Source organism: Oreochromis niloticus, unplaced genomic scaffold (genome assembly GCF_001858045.2).
Source record: "Oreochromis niloticus isolate F11D_XX unplaced genomic scaffold, O_niloticus_UMD_NMBU tig00000006_pilon, whole genome shotgun sequence".
Taxonomy (NCBI): Eukaryota; Metazoa; Chordata; class Actinopteri; order Cichliformes; family Cichlidae; genus Oreochromis; species Oreochromis niloticus.
Window position 1 is genome coordinate 1 of NW_020327027.1, and position 18,465 is coordinate 18,465.

At 40.2% G+C, this 18,465-nt stretch overlaps 1 protein-coding gene across 2 annotated transcripts; it reads right to left on the reverse strand.

Annotated features, from left to right (window-relative positions):
* Positions 1-714: 714 nt before the first annotated feature.
* On the reverse strand, positions 715-15,716 carry LOC109198188 (selection and upkeep of intraepithelial T-cells protein 3). Of its 2 annotated transcripts, XM_019353767.2 has the most exons (6): positions 15,557-15,716; positions 12,794-13,141; positions 12,330-12,356; positions 11,645-11,920; positions 5,171-5,281; positions 715-964 (listed from the first exon to the last, which is right to left on the reverse strand). In XM_019353767.2, coding segments are annotated over exons 1-6 (840 nt in total). In that variant the 5' UTR covers positions 15,633-15,716; the 3' UTR covers positions 715-962. The 2 variants fall into 2 exon arrangements, with proteins under 2 accessions (XP_019209312.1, XP_019209313.1); XM_019353768.2 differs by lacking the exon at positions 12,330-12,356 and having other exon boundaries at positions 15,557-15,715.
* Positions 15,717-18,465: the final 2,749 nt, after the last annotated feature.

Sequence of the window (18,465 nt, forward strand, 5' to 3'; positions counted from 1 at the left end):
ATCTTGTGGACCAGGGCCTCTGCCAGGCGTTCTGAGGGCACTCTCAGTATACGTTTAGGTGCGCCAGGTGGTGATTAGTTGACAGCTCAGCCCCTCTCTTCACCTAAGTGTCCAGAATATATGCCGTAGGTCTGGTGATACAATTTCAAAATTGATCATCGACCTGTGGCCTAGGGGGTCCCAGTGCCACATGCACTTATGGAGACCCTTATGTTTGAACATGGTGTTCGTTATGGACAAATTGAGGTTTGCACAGAAGTCCAGTTACAAAACACTGGTTCATATCTGGGAGGCTGTTCCTCCCAGTCACGCCCCTCCAGGTCTCCCTGTCGTTGCCTACATCAGCGCTGAAGTCTCCCAGTAGGACAACAGAGTCCCTAGGTGGAGCACCCTCAGGCACCTCACCCAGGCAATCCAAGAAGGCTGGGTACTCTGAACTGCTATTCGGCACATAAGCACATATGACAGTCAGGACCCATTCCCTGACCCAAAGGCGGAGGGAACAAACCTTCTTGCCCACCGGGGGAAACCCTAACGTACAGGCAGCAAGCAAAGGGAATACTAGGATACCCATCCCAGCCCTCCGCCTCCCACTAAGGGCAACTCCAGACTGAGACAGAGTCCAGCCCTCTCCAGGAGACTAGTTCCAGAGCCCAAGCCATGCACTGAGGTGAGCCCAACTATATCTAGCTGGTAGCCCAAATGCAACAGGAACTACATCCCTCCACCCTTACTTTTAATCATCTGCTAAACAACAGGATTCAACATTGTTATGAACTTTCAAAGTGCTTAAAAAACAAAAATAATCGAACATGTCCTTACTGTTGTGCTCCAAAACTTAATTTGGTTCTCATAAAACAAACACACAAACACCATATACCATACTTCACATGGGCTCACTTAATTAAGCATTGATTTTCCATTCCTTGGCTGAGGGCTCAGATGGATCCTCCTTGTTGTGTTTCTGCAGATTGGAAAATAAAACTGCATTTAAAACAGTCATAGGTGAGGTGAAATGTGGCGCTATGTATTTAAGTAGTGGAGTGCACAGTGACACGTGCATGTTTGAGATCCTTGTTGCTATGGCAACATACATACAGTGGGCACATTTACCCAATTTTGTCATGATGACATGATCAAATGCAAAACTGTCTTTATTAATAAATCGTGAAGTTTGCTTTTTATTTATATCATATTTTTTATTTAGTTTTCCCTTTATACAAAATAACCCCCCCCCCCCAAAAAAAAAAAATAAAAACAACTACCACAACAACAACAAAGACAAAACAAACAAACAAACAAACAAACAAAACCAAAAAGAACCAAAACACAATAAGCAGTCTGAGACATGTAAACGGAAAGCTAATACAGTATATATAATTTGGTCTACCACTCATTTACACATTTGTCCTGACAAACTCAACCGCCATTGGAGTGGGGCTGCCCCTCTCACTATGGTTTTCTTCAGATCATCAGGTAAGTAATCCAATAGCGGGCGCCATATATCCAAAAAATATCATCATTGCCACTAGGGCTGCACGATTAATCGTTAGAAAATCGCGATCTCAATTCATACTTATGTGCGATCTCATTTCCAAATGACAACGATTTTTTTTAAAAAAAGAAAAAAAAAAGACGACGACGACGACGATTGTACCGCATTTTGATCCGGGACGTAATCTGCACGAAAACAAGCGCTCACTCTTCCTGCTCAACAAATGACAAGGGCGGAGCCTTATACCACGTGATACAGAAGCCAGCTGGGTGCTAAAATTGGGAGATGACGAGAAAGTGACAGGAGAAAATCCGTCCTGGTCAACCACCCAAACATCAATAACGGGAACCTTATACAGCGCTTCCCTATACACGTCGAACTGCCGCAGGCACAAAGAAATTACGGAGGCTATCATTTATCTCCTGGCTAAAGATATGGCTCCCATCAACACTGTGCAAAACGAGGGATTTAGGAAAATGATCAACATCCTAGACCAGGGGTAGGCAACTCCAGGCCTCGAGTGCCGGTGTCCTGCAGGTTTTAGATCCCACCCTGGGTTAACACACCTGAATCAAATGATTAGTTCATTACCAGGCCTCTGGAGAACTTCAAGAAATGCTGAGGAGTCATTTAGCCCTTTAAATCAGCTGTGATGGATCATGGACACATCTAAAACCTGCAGGACACCGGCACTCGAGGCCTGGAGTTGCCTACCCTGTCCTAGACGCTACACAGTGCCATCCCGCAACTATTTTTCTATTGTTGCACTACCTGCTCTATACACGCAGTGTCGAGCAACGGTGGAGACGAAATTTCAAGCAGTACAACATTTTGCGGCAATGACAAAATGTGAGACATTTGTTGTTTTTATGTTCAGTCTCAACTGTTAGGAAGTTGATGTGCAGTTAATAAGTGCAATAAATATTTATATTGGAAAAGAAAATCGTGAGAGAATCGTGATCTCAATTCTAAGCAAAAAAATCGTGATTCTCATTTTATGCAAAATCGTGCAGCCCTAATTGCTACTTAATTTTGCACTCAGTCTTTCCATTGGTAAAACTCTAAAGATTTCTTTATACCACTTAGTTATTGTTGGTGGTTTTTCATTAATCCAATTGAAAAGAATACATTTTCTTGCCAAAAACAATAATTTACATAGTAGTTTATATTTGTTTTTATCTGGAAATCTGTTCAGAGTTGGCAGCCCCAATAAATACTGAGCTGGCTCTTTTTGTATTCTGCTTTTAAATATACCTTTTAATTCTTTTGTTACACAGAGCCAGAATTTTGAGATTTTGAGCAAGTCCAAGACAGTGCAAGTAGGACCCCGCCGCAGATTTACATTTAGTACATTGTGCTGACCTGCTCGGATCAATTTTATTCCAAAAAATAGGCGTTCTATACTGTCTATGTAAAATTTTATATTGTATTTCTTTAAATCTGTTACTAAGAAATAAAGAATGCACAGATTGTATGCACTCGCTCCAGACACTGGAGGTCACCCTCCCAACTCCTAATCAGTTTCCAATATTATGTTTGTTATAACCTTGTAGTGTATTGTAAAAGTGTCTTATAGTACTATTATCTGCATTTAAGTGTAAAACGAAATGTTCCATGGGTCCTAGTTGCATTGTATTGTGCAAAGTATCAAAACTTGAAGTAATTAGGTGATGAGCCTGTAAAAATGCAAAAAAAATCCATTTGATGTATTCCATATTTCTTTTGGACCTGCTCAAAAGACATAAAAACATTCCCATTAAACAGATCACCCACCACACGTATTCCTGCACCAAACCATCTCTGAAATACTGCACTTTTCATTCCCGGTGTAAAGTGCCGATTATTTATAAAAGGTGTTAGATAACTCAGTATAGGATTACTTTCAGTGTATTTATTCATATCACACCATGTTTTTAAGTAAGTATCAATCATTTGTTATGTTTTTTAATACATTTACTCACTAGTTCGCTTAGGAGATTAAATGGCGAACATGTCCAGGCTTCAAGGGGATTATCTGTCTCTTTTAGATATGCGTGGATCCATTCATGTATAACTCTACTATGACATGACCAGTTATACAGCAAAATGTTAGGAAAGGCAAGACTCCCTTTATCTTTGGGCAGCTGTAACGTTTTCATACTTAATCTGGGTTTCTTACCCTCCCCAAATAAACCTTGACAGATCTTTTTCAATTTCTTTTACAATTTTTTTGGTAAGAGTTATCGGGAGCATTTGTAAAGGATATAAAAGCTGTGGCAACACATTTATTTTAATTAAATTTATTCTTCCCATCCAGGAGACCGGGAGGTCCATCCATCTAGAAAGATCTTTTTTGACGCTTTTATGAACTATGTCTATGTTCTGTTTCAATATACTTCTTATATTAGGTGAAATGTGTATCCCCAAGTACTTAAATCCAGAACCCGACCAGGTAAATGGGATATTGCATGTCATAGGCAGATTTCCCAGTGGCATAGCAATAGTTTTATTCATATTAACCTTATACCCGGACAAATATCCAAAAGTTTCTATAGTAGATAATACAGAGGGTATAGAATCCTGGGGATTGGTGACAAACAGCAGAACATCGTCTGTGTATAGTAAAATTTTAAATTCAAATCCTTGATTTTGGTATCCAGATATACTTTGATTATTTCTAATGGCCTCTGCCAGTGGTTCAATTACTAAAGCAAAATTAATGGGGAAATCGAGTCCCCCTGTCTTATTGATCTCTGTAAACAGAATTCTGATGATTTAATACCATTTACTAAAACACATGCTCTTGGGGTGACATATAACAATCTGATCATGTCTATAAAGCCCCTGCCCAATCCAAATTTCTCCATCACAGCAAACATATAAGTCCACTCAACGTGGTCAAAAGCTTTTTCCGCATCAAGTGATACAACAAGTCCTTGTGTTCTGGTTACATTGGAGTGTTCTATAATATTCAGTCTGATCTGCCTTAATAAGCTTAGGTATATAATTCTCTAGTCTGCTAGACAATATTTTGGACAAAATTTTGCTGTCAAGATTTATTAAACTAATTGGGCGATAGGAAGTACATTGATCAGCTGGTTTGTCCTTCTTATGGAATAGCGATATGTTCGCAGAGTACAGTGTATTGGGAAGACATCCCCTTTTAATAGAGTGCAGATACATATTTAAGAGGGGTATAGCTACTTGATCCTGGAAAACTTTATAGAAGTCTGGACCAAAACCATCTGGGCCAGGGGCTTTCCCTCCTTGAAGAGATTTAATTGCTGTCAGTACGTCTTCTTGTGTTATTTGTTCACCAAGATGAGCTCGATCACCTTCAGACAAAGCTGGTAAATTGAGTTTATATAAAAAATTTGGGGTATCACTTAATGTGGCTGTATTTTCAGATGTGTATAATTGTTTTGTTGCTTTTTAACCATCTTCATCAGCCTCTATAGTGTGTTCCTCCTCTCTTTCCTCACAAGCTCACACTGTGAACCAATCAGCAGCCTTAAATATTAAAATGACAGCTTTGACCACTTAGTTTGGTTCAATTCACTTGCTTCCATGAAATAAGCTTTAGTTCATTTCAGTGTGTGTTTCATTCATTTTTTTTTAAAAAAGTACAATAAACAAGATAGTAAACATGACAGACAGACAGAAATATGAGTATGTTCATGAATGCATTTGACTTACATTGTGTTTCGTTTTGTCTTAAACGCCAGGTAAGAATCCCAACTACAACAAGCGCAACAGCAAGAGCAACAGCAAGAATACCAGCCACAATCATCCATCCAGTGTTTTGTTCTGAAATAGAAGAGAAAAAGTTTGTGTAATTCCGACTGTGACTGCATGTCACGAACAAATATTCAACAAACAAAAACATCCTCCGGTTCATCTCCACAGCTGACAGGTTGGTTCTGCTTCTGCTTTCCTCTTTTGCTTTACCCTCTCAAGGATACTTTAGGGTGCATGGGAGTTTGCCCAACCAGTCTATAGGTAAGGATGGGAATCGAAAACCGGTTCTTGTTGAGAAGCTGCTTCAATTCCTTGGACTTGTTTGCCATTTTTGCAAAAGATTCCACTATCGATTCCAGTCGGCTCAAATGACGTCATCACGTTGCGTAGCATCATTTACCCAGCAGGAAACATGGCGCCTAAGTAGCACAAACACTCAAAAGTTTGGTTATACTTTACGAGAAAGGCAACTTGGGGCAACCTGCAATACTTGCAAAGTAGATTTTTTATCAAAGGGAGCAAATACTACGAATATGCAAAAGCATTTACTCATAAAACATGAGATAATCTTAAATGAATGTCGTGTTTTTGATCCACTCTGGACTAGTGAATCTCAACCCAGCAGCAGCGGTAACGTTTGCACATCCCCTCCCGTTAATACGGCAGGTATTTAATCAACTAACGTTGCATATTATGTTAGCGCGATTTGCCTTGCAACACCTGCTATTACTGTGCATTGCATTTAGATGACCACGACGAGAGAGACAGAGTCACAGTGAATGTGTTTAATTATAGGCTAAGTCAGGGAATGTCAAAGCTGCATGTTCTCCTCTTACCAGATGTTTAATCCGTTTCCATTTATATATCGTTTAGAGAAATGACAAAGACTCTGAACCCTAAGTACAAAGCCCCAAACAGAGTTAACCAACCACTTGATCCCTGCTTGGTATGCGGTTGAAAAGACAAATCTAATTTCTGAGCTGAAACATGTGTTGAAGGCAGCCATCAATGTACACTGTAAAAACTGTGATTTGGGTTAATTAGTATCTAATAGGAAAGTAACAGTAACTATTACTCAGTAAAAACATGTATGTGTTGTTTTAATTAAATCTAAGCAAAATTAAAAAAATTTGAGATATTCAGTTATTTAAATTTACACAATTTTGTTTGGGGTAAATTAAGCAATAGTTTGTTGAGCAGATTTAACATAAATGTATGAGTACCATGAAAAATTAAGAAATCTAATAGATTTAACTAATAAAAGCATTTTCATTTGAATCATTCTACACTTCCGCCCATAGTCTGTTGTGCCACGTGCAGGACACACACGCTTCAGCAGTGGCTAATCTCCATTTTGTCTGAGGTAAGATTATCTTAATTTGTACGAATATACGACACGTTTTAAACAATAACGTATAGCAGTTTTGAGTAAAAGTTCTAAACAGTATGATACATCAAAATTAGATTAATAATGACCACTGTAATGACAGTATTGTATTTTTACGCAAAATGGCACAAAGTGGACTGTTAGCATAAGATCACTTTCCTAGCCTTCGCGGCTGTGTTACTTCAGAGCTTTGACTAACCAAATGCTTCACCATACTAAAAACATATATCAATGATGTATTTCGATGGGCTGTAACCTCCCTCATTTACTTTTAAAATTTTATGAAAAAGTTTTGCACTCAGTGATGTAGCTAAAAACAATTGTGCAGGATTTTGTCAGTCACAGTTTTTGAAGCTTTTGTCTCCATGCAGTGTTTTTCAGTTGTGGTAATTAAGCTAAAGTGGCTCAGTCCAGCAACATAACTGGTTTTCATTTTCATGCTGTTGGAGCCCTGTGACTTTAGTGCAGGCACAGCTCACATAGAGGGATGATGCAAGTTTCCAGTTAAACTTGGTTGGTGTATCGGGCTACGTCCACATGTACCCGGGTATTTTTGAAAACGGAGATTTTTCTATGCGTTTGCAAGTTTCGTTTTATATGTGAACCTCACCTTTAAAAATTTTAGTATTAATTCAAATTTGTCTTTAACAATTTGTGTGTGTAAAATTTTTACTTCGGAGAGTGTGATTGTTATTAATGTTGTCTTCTTTTCAGTTGTTGGAAGATCCCTCAACTTAAATTCAGCTGATCAGTATGTAGACTGTGCATTTTAAATAGGTTGTGATGGATGATTGTATTGAATTAAACTACTAGTTTTGAAATTGAAGGAGAAGAAAATGACCAAGTTGACCCTACTTAATATAAGTTAACTCTGCCCATTTACATTTTATTCTAGGTTGAACGAGATAGAGCTCCATGTAATCACTGATGACCAAATCAAGAAGTTGGTTCTTCCATCAGGGATCCCACCAACAGTAGAGGAGCTGCAAAGTGTTGTGAAGGATACCTTTGAGATTTCGAACGACTTCAGTATTTTAAACCAAAATTTCAGGACTACTTCACTATTCGCAGAAATGACCAGATAAAAGACAAAGACACTGTGATCAACTGTCAGCTGACTATGACTCATCATCCAATCCAGTTGTATCCAATGCAGACTCTGCTGCAACCACTTCTCGGGACACCATTATTCTCAAAAGGCAGAACTTCACAGAACGTTGTGAGACCTGGCCAAAGCTGTTCCCTATTCCACAGTCAGCATACGAAACTGAAATGTAACTGGAAAGAGCCACTGAGGAGTATAAAAAGAATGGAAATCTTCTGTCCACCTCCAAAGTAATGACTGACATTCTTGAGAAGTTGGCTGAAACTGTATTTTCAATTATGGCCTATTCTTCCTATTATATTATTATTATATTATATTACTATTCCAAGCACTAGTGAAGAATTTCAGTGCATACAGTCTAAATTAATCAGTAAAATGTTATATTATAAATTTTGTATACATTTTATATTCCACAATAAAAACAATTACTGTTTGAATGTTCTCTTTGTGAAATTGATTCATTTTACTCAGAAAATAAGTTAAATTAATTTGATTTTCACTTACTATTTGACCTGTGTGTTCTCCTTTTTAAAAAATAAGAATCAATAGGAGAATCGATAAAGAATCGAATTGTTAAACCTAATCAAAAATGGAATCGGAATCGTCAAAATCTTATCAATTCCCATCCCTATCTATAGGTGTGCTGTTTACTTGGAGATGGCATTTAATTATGTCTCTCTGAGTATTCTGTGGGAGGTGCTTCAGGAGTATGGGGTGTCTGGCCCATTTCTATGAGCCATTCGATCCTTATACAACCGTTGCAAGAGCTTAGTCAACATAGCCAGTAATAAGTTGGACGCGTTCCTGGTGGGTGGTGGACTCCGCCAGGGCTGCGCTTTGTCACCAATTCTATTCATAATTTTTATGGACACAATTTCTAGTCATTGCCAAGTGGCGGAAGGCTTCCACTTAGGCGGTCACAGAATCTCATCTGTGCTTTTTGCAGAAGATGTAGTTGTGTTGGCTTCATCAGGTGTACAGCTGAGTGTGAAGCGGCAGCTGAGAATCAGCACCTCCAAGTCTGAGGCCATGGTCCTCAGCTGGAATAGGGTGGCGTGCCCACTCCGGGTCAGAGAAGAGTTACTGCCCCAATTAGAGGAGTTAAAGTATCTCTGGGTCTTTTTTTTACGAGTGAGGTGAGCGGGAGATTGACAGATGGATTGGTGCTGTGGCTGCTGTGATGCTGACGCTGTACCTGTTTGTCGTGGTGAAGAGAGACATGAGCGTAACAAGCGAAGCTCTTGATAAGTCCCTCGTCTCAACTATGGTCCCAAGCTTTGGAAAGTGACCAAAAGAATGAGATTATGGATAGAAGCAGCAGAAATCCTTTCTCCGAAGCATGGCAGGCCTCTCCCTTAGAGATAGGCTGAGGAGTTCGGCCATTCAGGAGGGGCTCAGGGTAGAGCCACTGCTCCTCCACATCGAAAAGAGACAGTTGAGGTGGTTTGGGCATCTGGCAAGTATGACTCCTGGGCGCCTCCTGGGTGAGGTGTTTCGGGCATGTCCCAGCAGGAGGAGGGGGAGTGCTTCTCTTCTTAGAATCACCCAGTGGTGTCGAGCTTTAGAGTCCTTTAAATTCAAAGTGGTCCATAGGCCAGGGGCGCAGATGACTGTGACCGATCAATGAACAATAGTCTTTGATCAATTTACATATTACATATAACAATTTACATATTACTGATCAAGAAACTGACCTCACATCCCATTGTTCATCTAGTGGGGCTAGTTTCAGTCATTGTGCAAAGGTACTGTTTATAAGGTTGGGGAAATCTGCAGTCAACTGAGACTAGAGAAGTCACCTAGATGAGTGACGAAATGTTTCTCCCAATGAAAATGCTACGTCCAGATGAACAGATGAACCTGGATAATTGAGCATGTATCAAGACATTGTTAGAGATAGGTTGATCATTTTTAAGACTGAAGCATTAATTAATGGCAGGACTTCTTTGAGCAGTTTTGTAGGAATGGGGTCTAAAAGACACGTTGATGGTTTGGTGGAAGTAATTATTATTAAGTAATTATTGAAGTTAACTCAGAAAGATCAATTGGAGAAAAAGAGTCTAAATGAATATCAATGGTACTGAAAGTAGCTGTAGATAATATTACATCTATGAGATAATTATGAGCAATTTTTTCTTTAATGGTTACAATTTTACTTGTGAAGAAGTTCATGAAGTCATTACTAGTTAACTTTTTAAAAAATGGTTGGCTCTGACTGTTTGTCAGCCTGGCTACAGTGCTGAAGAGAAACCTGGGGTTGTTGTTATTTTCTTCAATCAGTGATGACTAGTAAGGTGTTCTGGCTTTGCAGAGGGCTTTCTTATAAAGCAGCAAACTATTTCTCCAGGCCAAATGATGATCCTCTAAATTTGTGACACGCCATTTCCTTTCCAGCTTATGAGTCATCTGCTTTAAGGTGCATGTATTGAAGGACATAACAGTGGGTGGATTATATTTGTAAATTTAGTTACAGCACTTTCAGAAAGACATCTACTTTGATAAAGTCTACTCTCCACTGCTGTGTAATCAATAATTGTAAATGTAAATGTTATCAGGAAATGATCAGACAGCAGAGGGTTTTCAGGAAACACTGTTAAATGTTCAGTTTCTATGCCATATGTTAAAACAAGATCTAGAGTGTGATTAAAGTGGTGGGTGGGTTCTTTTACATTTTGAGAGAAGCCAATTGAGTCTAATAACAGATTAGATGCCATGTTGAGGCTGTCATTTTTAGCATCTACATGGATGTTAAAATCACCCACAATAATTATTTTATCTGAGCTGAGCACTAAATCAGATAAAAAGTCTGAGAAATCAGAGAGAAACTCTGTGTAAGGCCCAGGTGGACGATAGATGATAACAAGTAAGACTGGTTTCTGAGTTTTACAGCTGGGGTGGACGAGGCTAAGCATCAGGCTTTCAAATGAATTAAAAGTCTGTCTGGGTCTTTCGTTTAATTAATAGGCTGGTGTGAAAAATTGCTGCCACACCGCCCCCTCGGCCTGTGCTTCGAGGTTTCTGGTAGTTAGAATGACTCGGGGGTGTTGATTCATTTAAACTAACATAATCATCCTGCTGCAACCAGGTTTCTGTAAGGCAGAGTAAATCGATTTGTTGATCAATTATTAAGTCATTTACTAACAGAGACTTGGAGGAGAGAGACCTAATATTTAATAATCCACATTTCACTGTTTTACTCTTTGATGGAAAAGTGGATACTATATTGTTCTTTCTTTGTGATTTTTTATGTTTAACTCATTTTTTACCAAGTTTTTGTCTGTTTAGGAGCTGACACAGTCTCTAAAGGGATGAGAGTTTGGGAGGATAAGAGGAGGAAAGAAGCTGCAGAGAGTCGTGTAAGACTGCAACATTTCTCTGTTTATATTTGGTGCTATTTTTGTGTTATTTGATATTCTTTGGGTTGCAGCAATAGTTTGGCACTTAATATGTTGGGCTAATCTGAGCCCTGGATTTAGGGACCACAACAGACTTTTTAAAAGAATTTGATGATTTGCTATCAGAAAACTTCCAGACAGAAGGGAAATGACTCCTTAATGAGACAGAGCTCAGACATGCAATGGGTGTCATCCTACTTTTTAGTTTCTGGCCTCAAACATTTGCTACAACACATAAAAAAGTAATATAATCAGACCATGTGTAACACTGATACAATAGCTGAATGTAATGATACCTGTAAGAATTCTTATAAACAAACAAAATCAGTTATGAGTTGAATTAAGATTAAAGTTAGTATATTTTATCCCATACCACTTCTTTTTCACCCGAGTAACCTTTTGCAGAAATTTGAATGAATATGATTTAATGATTTCATCTTTTGTTTCTGTGCAGACATCATTCTTTGCATTCACTCTGAGCATGTATTCACATTTTTGAACTGCAACAATTATTGGAATCATCTAATGATTAAAATACCACTCACCATTCAAACGGATATAGATTTCCGTATGTGTTTGATGGTGGATTTTCTCCTGTTTGACAACACAGCGATAGTGGTCATCCTTTTTCACAGTAGTATTGAGGCTGATGTAGAAGCGGTTTCCTATTTCAGAGACATGTGGCTGATCAGAAGGAATGGTCTGATTGTTACTGTCCCACCACTCGACCGTAGGTTTGGGGGAAGCACCCTTAACATCACACTTAAGGAGCGCCCAATTGTTTGTGTGATTGAGAATTGTAACAAAAGGCTCTGCTGCACCTGTGAAAACATGATAGACAGATTATTTAAGGACAATTGACAATATAAAAATATATTTTAATGCAGACTTCTCTTAAAATATAACTGGAGGTTACTGTAAATTTGAACCAAGACGCTCAGAGGGATGAGATAGCTTTGAGCATTTGTAAGCCATATGGTAGTTGTGCAATTAAGATAATGTCTTGATCAATAACATATTCAAAGTTAGTGAACTGATTATGAATTAGGTAATTCTTAATATTTACAAAGCATAAAAACTTTTGTTCGGACTGTTTATAAAGATAATCTGCAGATATTTTATATGGTTCTAACCGTAAGATGGTAAAAGTATTGTTCAGTATTTACCTATCAGTCCATATATACACACGAGGACGTAAGGATTAGTGACGTAATCACAAACCGGACTCACCGTTAATTCGGACCTTTAATACGGGCTCTGAAAGGGAAAAAAACACACATGTTAGAGGTGACTGTGGTCTCATCAACTTGGCAGTTAAATAAAACTAGAGAAAAGAAACCCAGACATGTTAACTTGCTATATTAGACAGTTTTTATAATCCTAAAGTAAAAGAGAAGGCTAGTTTATTGTCATGAATGTGTTATAATCACACAGTCAGAAAACACTTTGAACAGTTGTGTGTCTGATATTTCGGGAGAAGTGAACAATTATTTATTTTATTTTGTTTACTAAAGACTCCATGGACACCTCAGATTTATGATAAGTAGACAGGTGCAGGACCAGCATGCACATGGAAGGTCTCAGTTTTGTTCACTGAATATTAATGCAGGTGTGCTGTAGGAGTGAGGCCCTGCCAGATGTGCATGCTGACCGTTTCATCTGTAAATAATCAGCTGTTTTATAACAGCACTCACCAACAACAAGCTCAATGTGGAATGTTCTGATTTCTGGCTTCAGTTTTGGAAATTTACATAAATAGGTTCCGTTGTCTTCCAGCCTAGTTTTTTTTATTCTTATAGACGCGTTGCCATGCTTTAACTCTTCTGGAAAATGTGAGACCCGATCTTTGAACTCCTCATCTTGACCTGAGAGGCCATTATTGTAATATTTGCCATCATCATACAGGAACACATTCTTTTGTGGAACTGTTCCTTCTTTCTTCCAGTCAAACAGCATTGACTCAATGTTCTCATTGGTGCTGAGGGAGCAGGGTAAAATGACACCATCATCTTCTTTCACCGTCACTCTGGTCACAGGTGTCCCTGAAAGACAAAACATGAATTAAACAGTGATGAGGATAGAAGGAAAAGTCAGATATGAGGCAGGGGCAGCTAATCAGAAGAAAGTTGACCCTTGATTTCATCAGTCATGATCATTCTTTTTTCCTCTACAAAAATCATGAAGAGTAAGTAAACTAACAAAGTATATTTTCCTGTTGTCATCACTGTCCCACCTGTAGCCCCACAGTTTGTATGACTGGTTTAAATGGAGGCTGAAGGAGCTGAAGAGCTTGTTTCAGAGAGGATGCGCTCAGAGGCTACACCAAGGCCCAGACTGAGATAAACAAGGATCATTGTGAACTGTGAATCATGCTAAACTGTTCCAGCAGTGTCCAAGAATAAAATATGGAGCTGGAAATTAGTATAATAGCTCACCTTTACTTCATGTATTACATTTCTGTTTTCAGAATTCAGAGGGTGAGGTCCATTAAAGAGAACTCTCTCTGAATATTGATTTCTGCTAATATGACTGCATCCACATGAGCTGTTACAGAAATTGAGTGTGACAAAAAGAAAGAAAGAAAAGCGGAGCAGGGATTGTTTTGGTTCTACGTATGATCACTCGAAACAGCCCCGCTGGTCCAGTTAAATGTGTGCATATAGTTGTGCAATTTCTAGCTACGGTAAAACTGAATAGCACATGAAAGGAAGCGAAATACAAGAAAAGTAGCCATTCAGTTTTGGGGTTGAATATCCCCCCCCCCGACTGTATGAATCGATTTATTTTCTTTACAGGTTAATTACACCTTCCTCAGTCTCTTTCGCACTCTGCTGGTGGGTGTGCTCTTTCCCATCTTGCGCCTCTCCATGATAACCGCTAAGAGCAACAGCCTCCCATGACTGTGAGGGTTTGTTACTAGTTGTTATTGGTACTGCTGTTCACCGCGGAGCATATTTCTCCATATTTATCAAACACTACTTCTACATTAAACTTTGTTCTAAAAGCAGCGCATAGGGAAGATAGGAAGGTCAGTTGCGTTGATGTCACGAGGTGGAATGGACAAGTTAACTTGGTTTTTTTAATCATCTTGCATGTGTTTGTGTTTTAATGGTGAGTGTTTTTATTTTTTCATGCTTTTATTGTAAATATTGTTGACTTGTCCAGGAGAGACTCCGCTCCTCCATGATTATTAACTTGGCACACCTGGGAGGTCACAGAGGCCAATAAGAGTGCCTGGCAGGACAGGAAGAGGAGAGGAGCAGAGATGGAGACGGAGGGTAGCTGGTTGCAAGCGGCGGCGGCCGCAGAAGGCTCAACTGGCAGCGGCAACAGACTTGGAGGCCCTGGCGAGTGGGCTGCAGAGAGTCAACTGGGATTAAGGAATATTCTGCAACGGTGCGGGAAATTTGCAACTGAGGGACGGGCAGAGAAGTACACCCAATGCCGGGCGAGGGACAAGATACCTGACACGCGCTTGATTAAAAGGCGTTTCCGGTCATTAAAAGAAGAGTGACTGCCGTTTTCCTCTGTCCCTCAGTGGCGGCCCGTGAGAGCTGGTGAAGATAGGACGTCGGGAGGACGCCGCTGTCTTCGCTATTTAAACAGACCATTTATGGGACTTTTAGGTTTTAGTGGACTCTTTATATTAATATTTTGCTCTTTTATTTTATTTGAATAATTGTTGTCCCTGGCCAGGGTATTTTATTGTGTTGTATGTGCGAAATAAATTATATTTTTAAAAACGTAAACTTAAAATTTCCTATTGTCTTTGGCTCCGCCACTGCTCTTTCCGTTTGAGAAAGGTTCCCCTTTTTTATAGTAGAGTCTGTACTAAAGCGTGCTTTTTTACATTAAGACATATGATTGGCTAATCCAGTTTCAGTAACGAATGTGCCGCTGTCATTGTTTGATGGGCCGGTGGGCAGCGGCCCAGTTGCCAGAAATGCAACTGAAACTTGAATTGCATATACAGGGAGATCAAAGACTTAAAAAAACAAATGAGAGGTTTATTTTTATTTTATTTTTATTTTTTTAAGGATTCAAAATATTGAAACCAAGAACATTGAAATATTGTAGTTTGCTGCATGATTTAAGGAGGTAAGTCCACAATTTTATATATATATATATACACACACGCACACGCACACGCAGCGGACTAACAAAGACGCCACACTTTCTCTTTCACACTTTCATTAAAACTCCTCTTAATGGAATCATGAGTATCTGATCATAAACAACATAGAGATTCGTTTCGTTTCATTGTTCAAGATGTTGCACATTTATCTGCGCCAACTCTAATTATTTCAACAGTAAAATGTGGCTGCGTTAACAGCTGATGTCACAGGTGTAGATGCCGCAGTCATCCACCCACTAAAGCAGCAGCCTGAGCAGCGTTAAAGCTCCATCCGCTGCTGTGAAACGTGACTGTCAAAAGTCTAAATCAATGAGTTTCTTACCGGAGTCAGCTGCAAATGTCAGTCCGGTCAAAGTCAGGAAACAGAACCTCAGAAACAGAAGTGGAAGAAGCTCCATGTCTGCAGAAACCCTCTGAGGATCAAATGTTACAGCATGTCTTTAACAAACGGAGCTCAGAGCCACTCCCCTGCGCACTGACACGCTACTTTGAGTTTCTATTCTCTTAAAGCAGTAAGTCATAATTGCACTTCCGGTGGCTTTTAGATTTAAATTGTATTAGCAGTAACAGACATACAGAAAGGCTGACGGGAGAGAGATTAATGAAAGAAATGACTGCTTTCCTCAGTGCTACATCTGACCTGCGCTAATGAGGAAACGCAAAAGGAAAAGGAAATAAAATGTTCATGGCATCCATTTTGGATTTAATTCAGTTTTAATTTTCCACCCAACCATCCTCTTCTGCTGATCCTTGTCAGTGTCTGCTGGGGGGCTGGAGCCTATCCCAGCTGTTGCCATCGCCAATGTCCTGCACACCACCCTTAGCCACGTGGACAAGAAACAGGGTAACTATGTGAGACTGCTGTTTGTTGATTACAGTTCAGCGTTCAACACAATAGTGCCCTGCAGACTGTTCACAAAGCTGAGGGATCTGGGTGTTGGACTTCCTCAGTGGCAGAACTCAGGTGGTGAGGGTGGGAAGGTGCATCTCTGACAGCATCACCATCAACACAGGAGCACCACAGGGGTGTGTCCTCTCACCACTGCTCTACTCCCTCTATACCAGCGGTCCCCAACCCCCGGGCCTCAGACCGGTACCGGGCCGCAAGAGTTGAGGCTCAGGTGTGAAATGTATGGTTTTCAGGGTTTTTATCGGTTTTCAGCGTTATTTTGTTATCGTTTTTATCGTTAACTCGGTTTTCCTGGGTCTTTTCACGTGTGTTATGAATAAATCTTCTTTTTTCGGTACCGGTACTAGTTTTATTTTGTTGTTTTTATCCGCGACACCTTAAAGGCCGGTCCGTGAAAATATTGTCGGGCATAAACCGGTCCGTGGCGCAAAAAAGGTTGGGGACCGCTGCTCTATACTTCAGACTGTGTGGCCACCCATGTCTCCAATACCATTGTGAAGTTTGCTGACGACACAGTGGTGTTGGGCGCCATCTCCAACAACGATGAGGCGGCCTACATGGATGAAGTGAAGAATCTGGCATCATGGTGCCAGGACAACCACCTCCAGCTGAACGTTGGCAAGACCAAGGAGCTGGTGGTGGACTTCAGAAGGAGTCAGCACAAAGACTACAAGCCCATTATCATCAAGGGAGTTCCAATGGAAAGGGTGCAGTCCTTCAAGTATCTCGGTGTCCACATCTCCTCAGACCTGAAATGGTCTGCCCACATTCAGGTCCAGTCCTATAGGCAGCGCCTCTATCATCTCCGACAACTGAGGAAGTTCAGGGTCTCACCAGTGATCCTCAGGATTTTCTATACAGGCGCTGTGGAGACCATCCTCACACAGAACATCACATCCTGGTATGGGAACAGCTGTGTCAAGGATAAAAAAGCTCTTCAGAGTGATCAGTACAGCAGAATGCTTCTGCAGGGCTGTTCTCCCTCCCTACTGGACATTTACACCAGGAGATGCTGGTCCAGAGCAGCTCAGATATTGAAGGACCCGTTCCACCCCAGCAATAAACTGTTCCAACTTCTGCAATCAGGCAGAAGGTTCCCCACCATCTGGGCAAGAACAGAGAGCCTCAAGAGGAGCTTCTCAGGCCATCCGTGTGTTAAATCAGGACATGCCCCACATGCCTGATCCTTCCGGCTGGCAGGTTCATTTGGCAATTTAGAGTTTCCAATTAACCTAACCCACCAATTGCATGTCTTTGGACTGTTCGAAGAAGCCGGAGTAGCCAGATAGAAACCACACAAACACAGGGAGAACATGCAAGACCCCAGCTTGATGGTGGAATTGAACTCAGGGCCTTCTTGCTGTGAGGCAGCAGTGCTAACCACTGTGCTTAATTTTAATTTTCAAATTTCATTTTCATTGAATGAAAATAACATTTGGCAAAAACTGCATTTCCTCTAGTGGAGATAGTTGAGCTGCTTCAGCCATCTGACCATAATGCCTCTTGTATGCATGCCCTATAGAGAGGAGGCCCCAGACCAGACCCAGGACATCCTGGAGAGATGATATCTTTTGGCTAGCTTTGGAACACCTTAGTGTCCACGTGGAGGAGCTGGAGGATGTGGCTGAGGGGACTTGTGCCAATCTTGGCTGTCACAGGGTGAGAGGTGAAGTAGACACAAACAGGTCATCAGTCTACCATAAAATTTGCTGATTGATTGATCATTTTTTGTATGTCACTTCTGGCTTGATCAATCAATCAATCAATCAATCAATCAATCAATCAATCAATCAATCAATCAATCAATCAAACAAACAACAAACAAACAAACAAACAAACAAACAAACAAACAAACAAACAACAAACGTTTAGTTTCATTTGGCAGTGGCAAGGACAATCTCCCTTTAATAGTAAGAAATCTTTGGCAGACCCAGACTCAGGGAGGAGCAGCCATCTGCTGCAATTATCTAGGAGGGAAGGACAAGCAAGAGACTCACATAGGAGAGAGCCAGGGCTTTCCACTTTTCATCCTTTTCATCACTGCCCTCACTTCTTCCTTAATAATCACTGTACTGTCCTCCACCCTCAACTCTCTCTCATTCAAAACAAAGCTGGAAATGAACATAACAGATAAATCTGGGTCCATATTTCTGTCTGCATGCAGGAATGGACAATTACCCACCCGCGGATCATAGTACACATAGTGAGGTTTTCATGTATCTGAATGTTGGAAATGACACGTTTTATATTCTGATGCCATCAGATCCCCCACTCAGGGACTACGATTCTATTAAAGAGGAGAGAGAAATTCAAAAATTTTT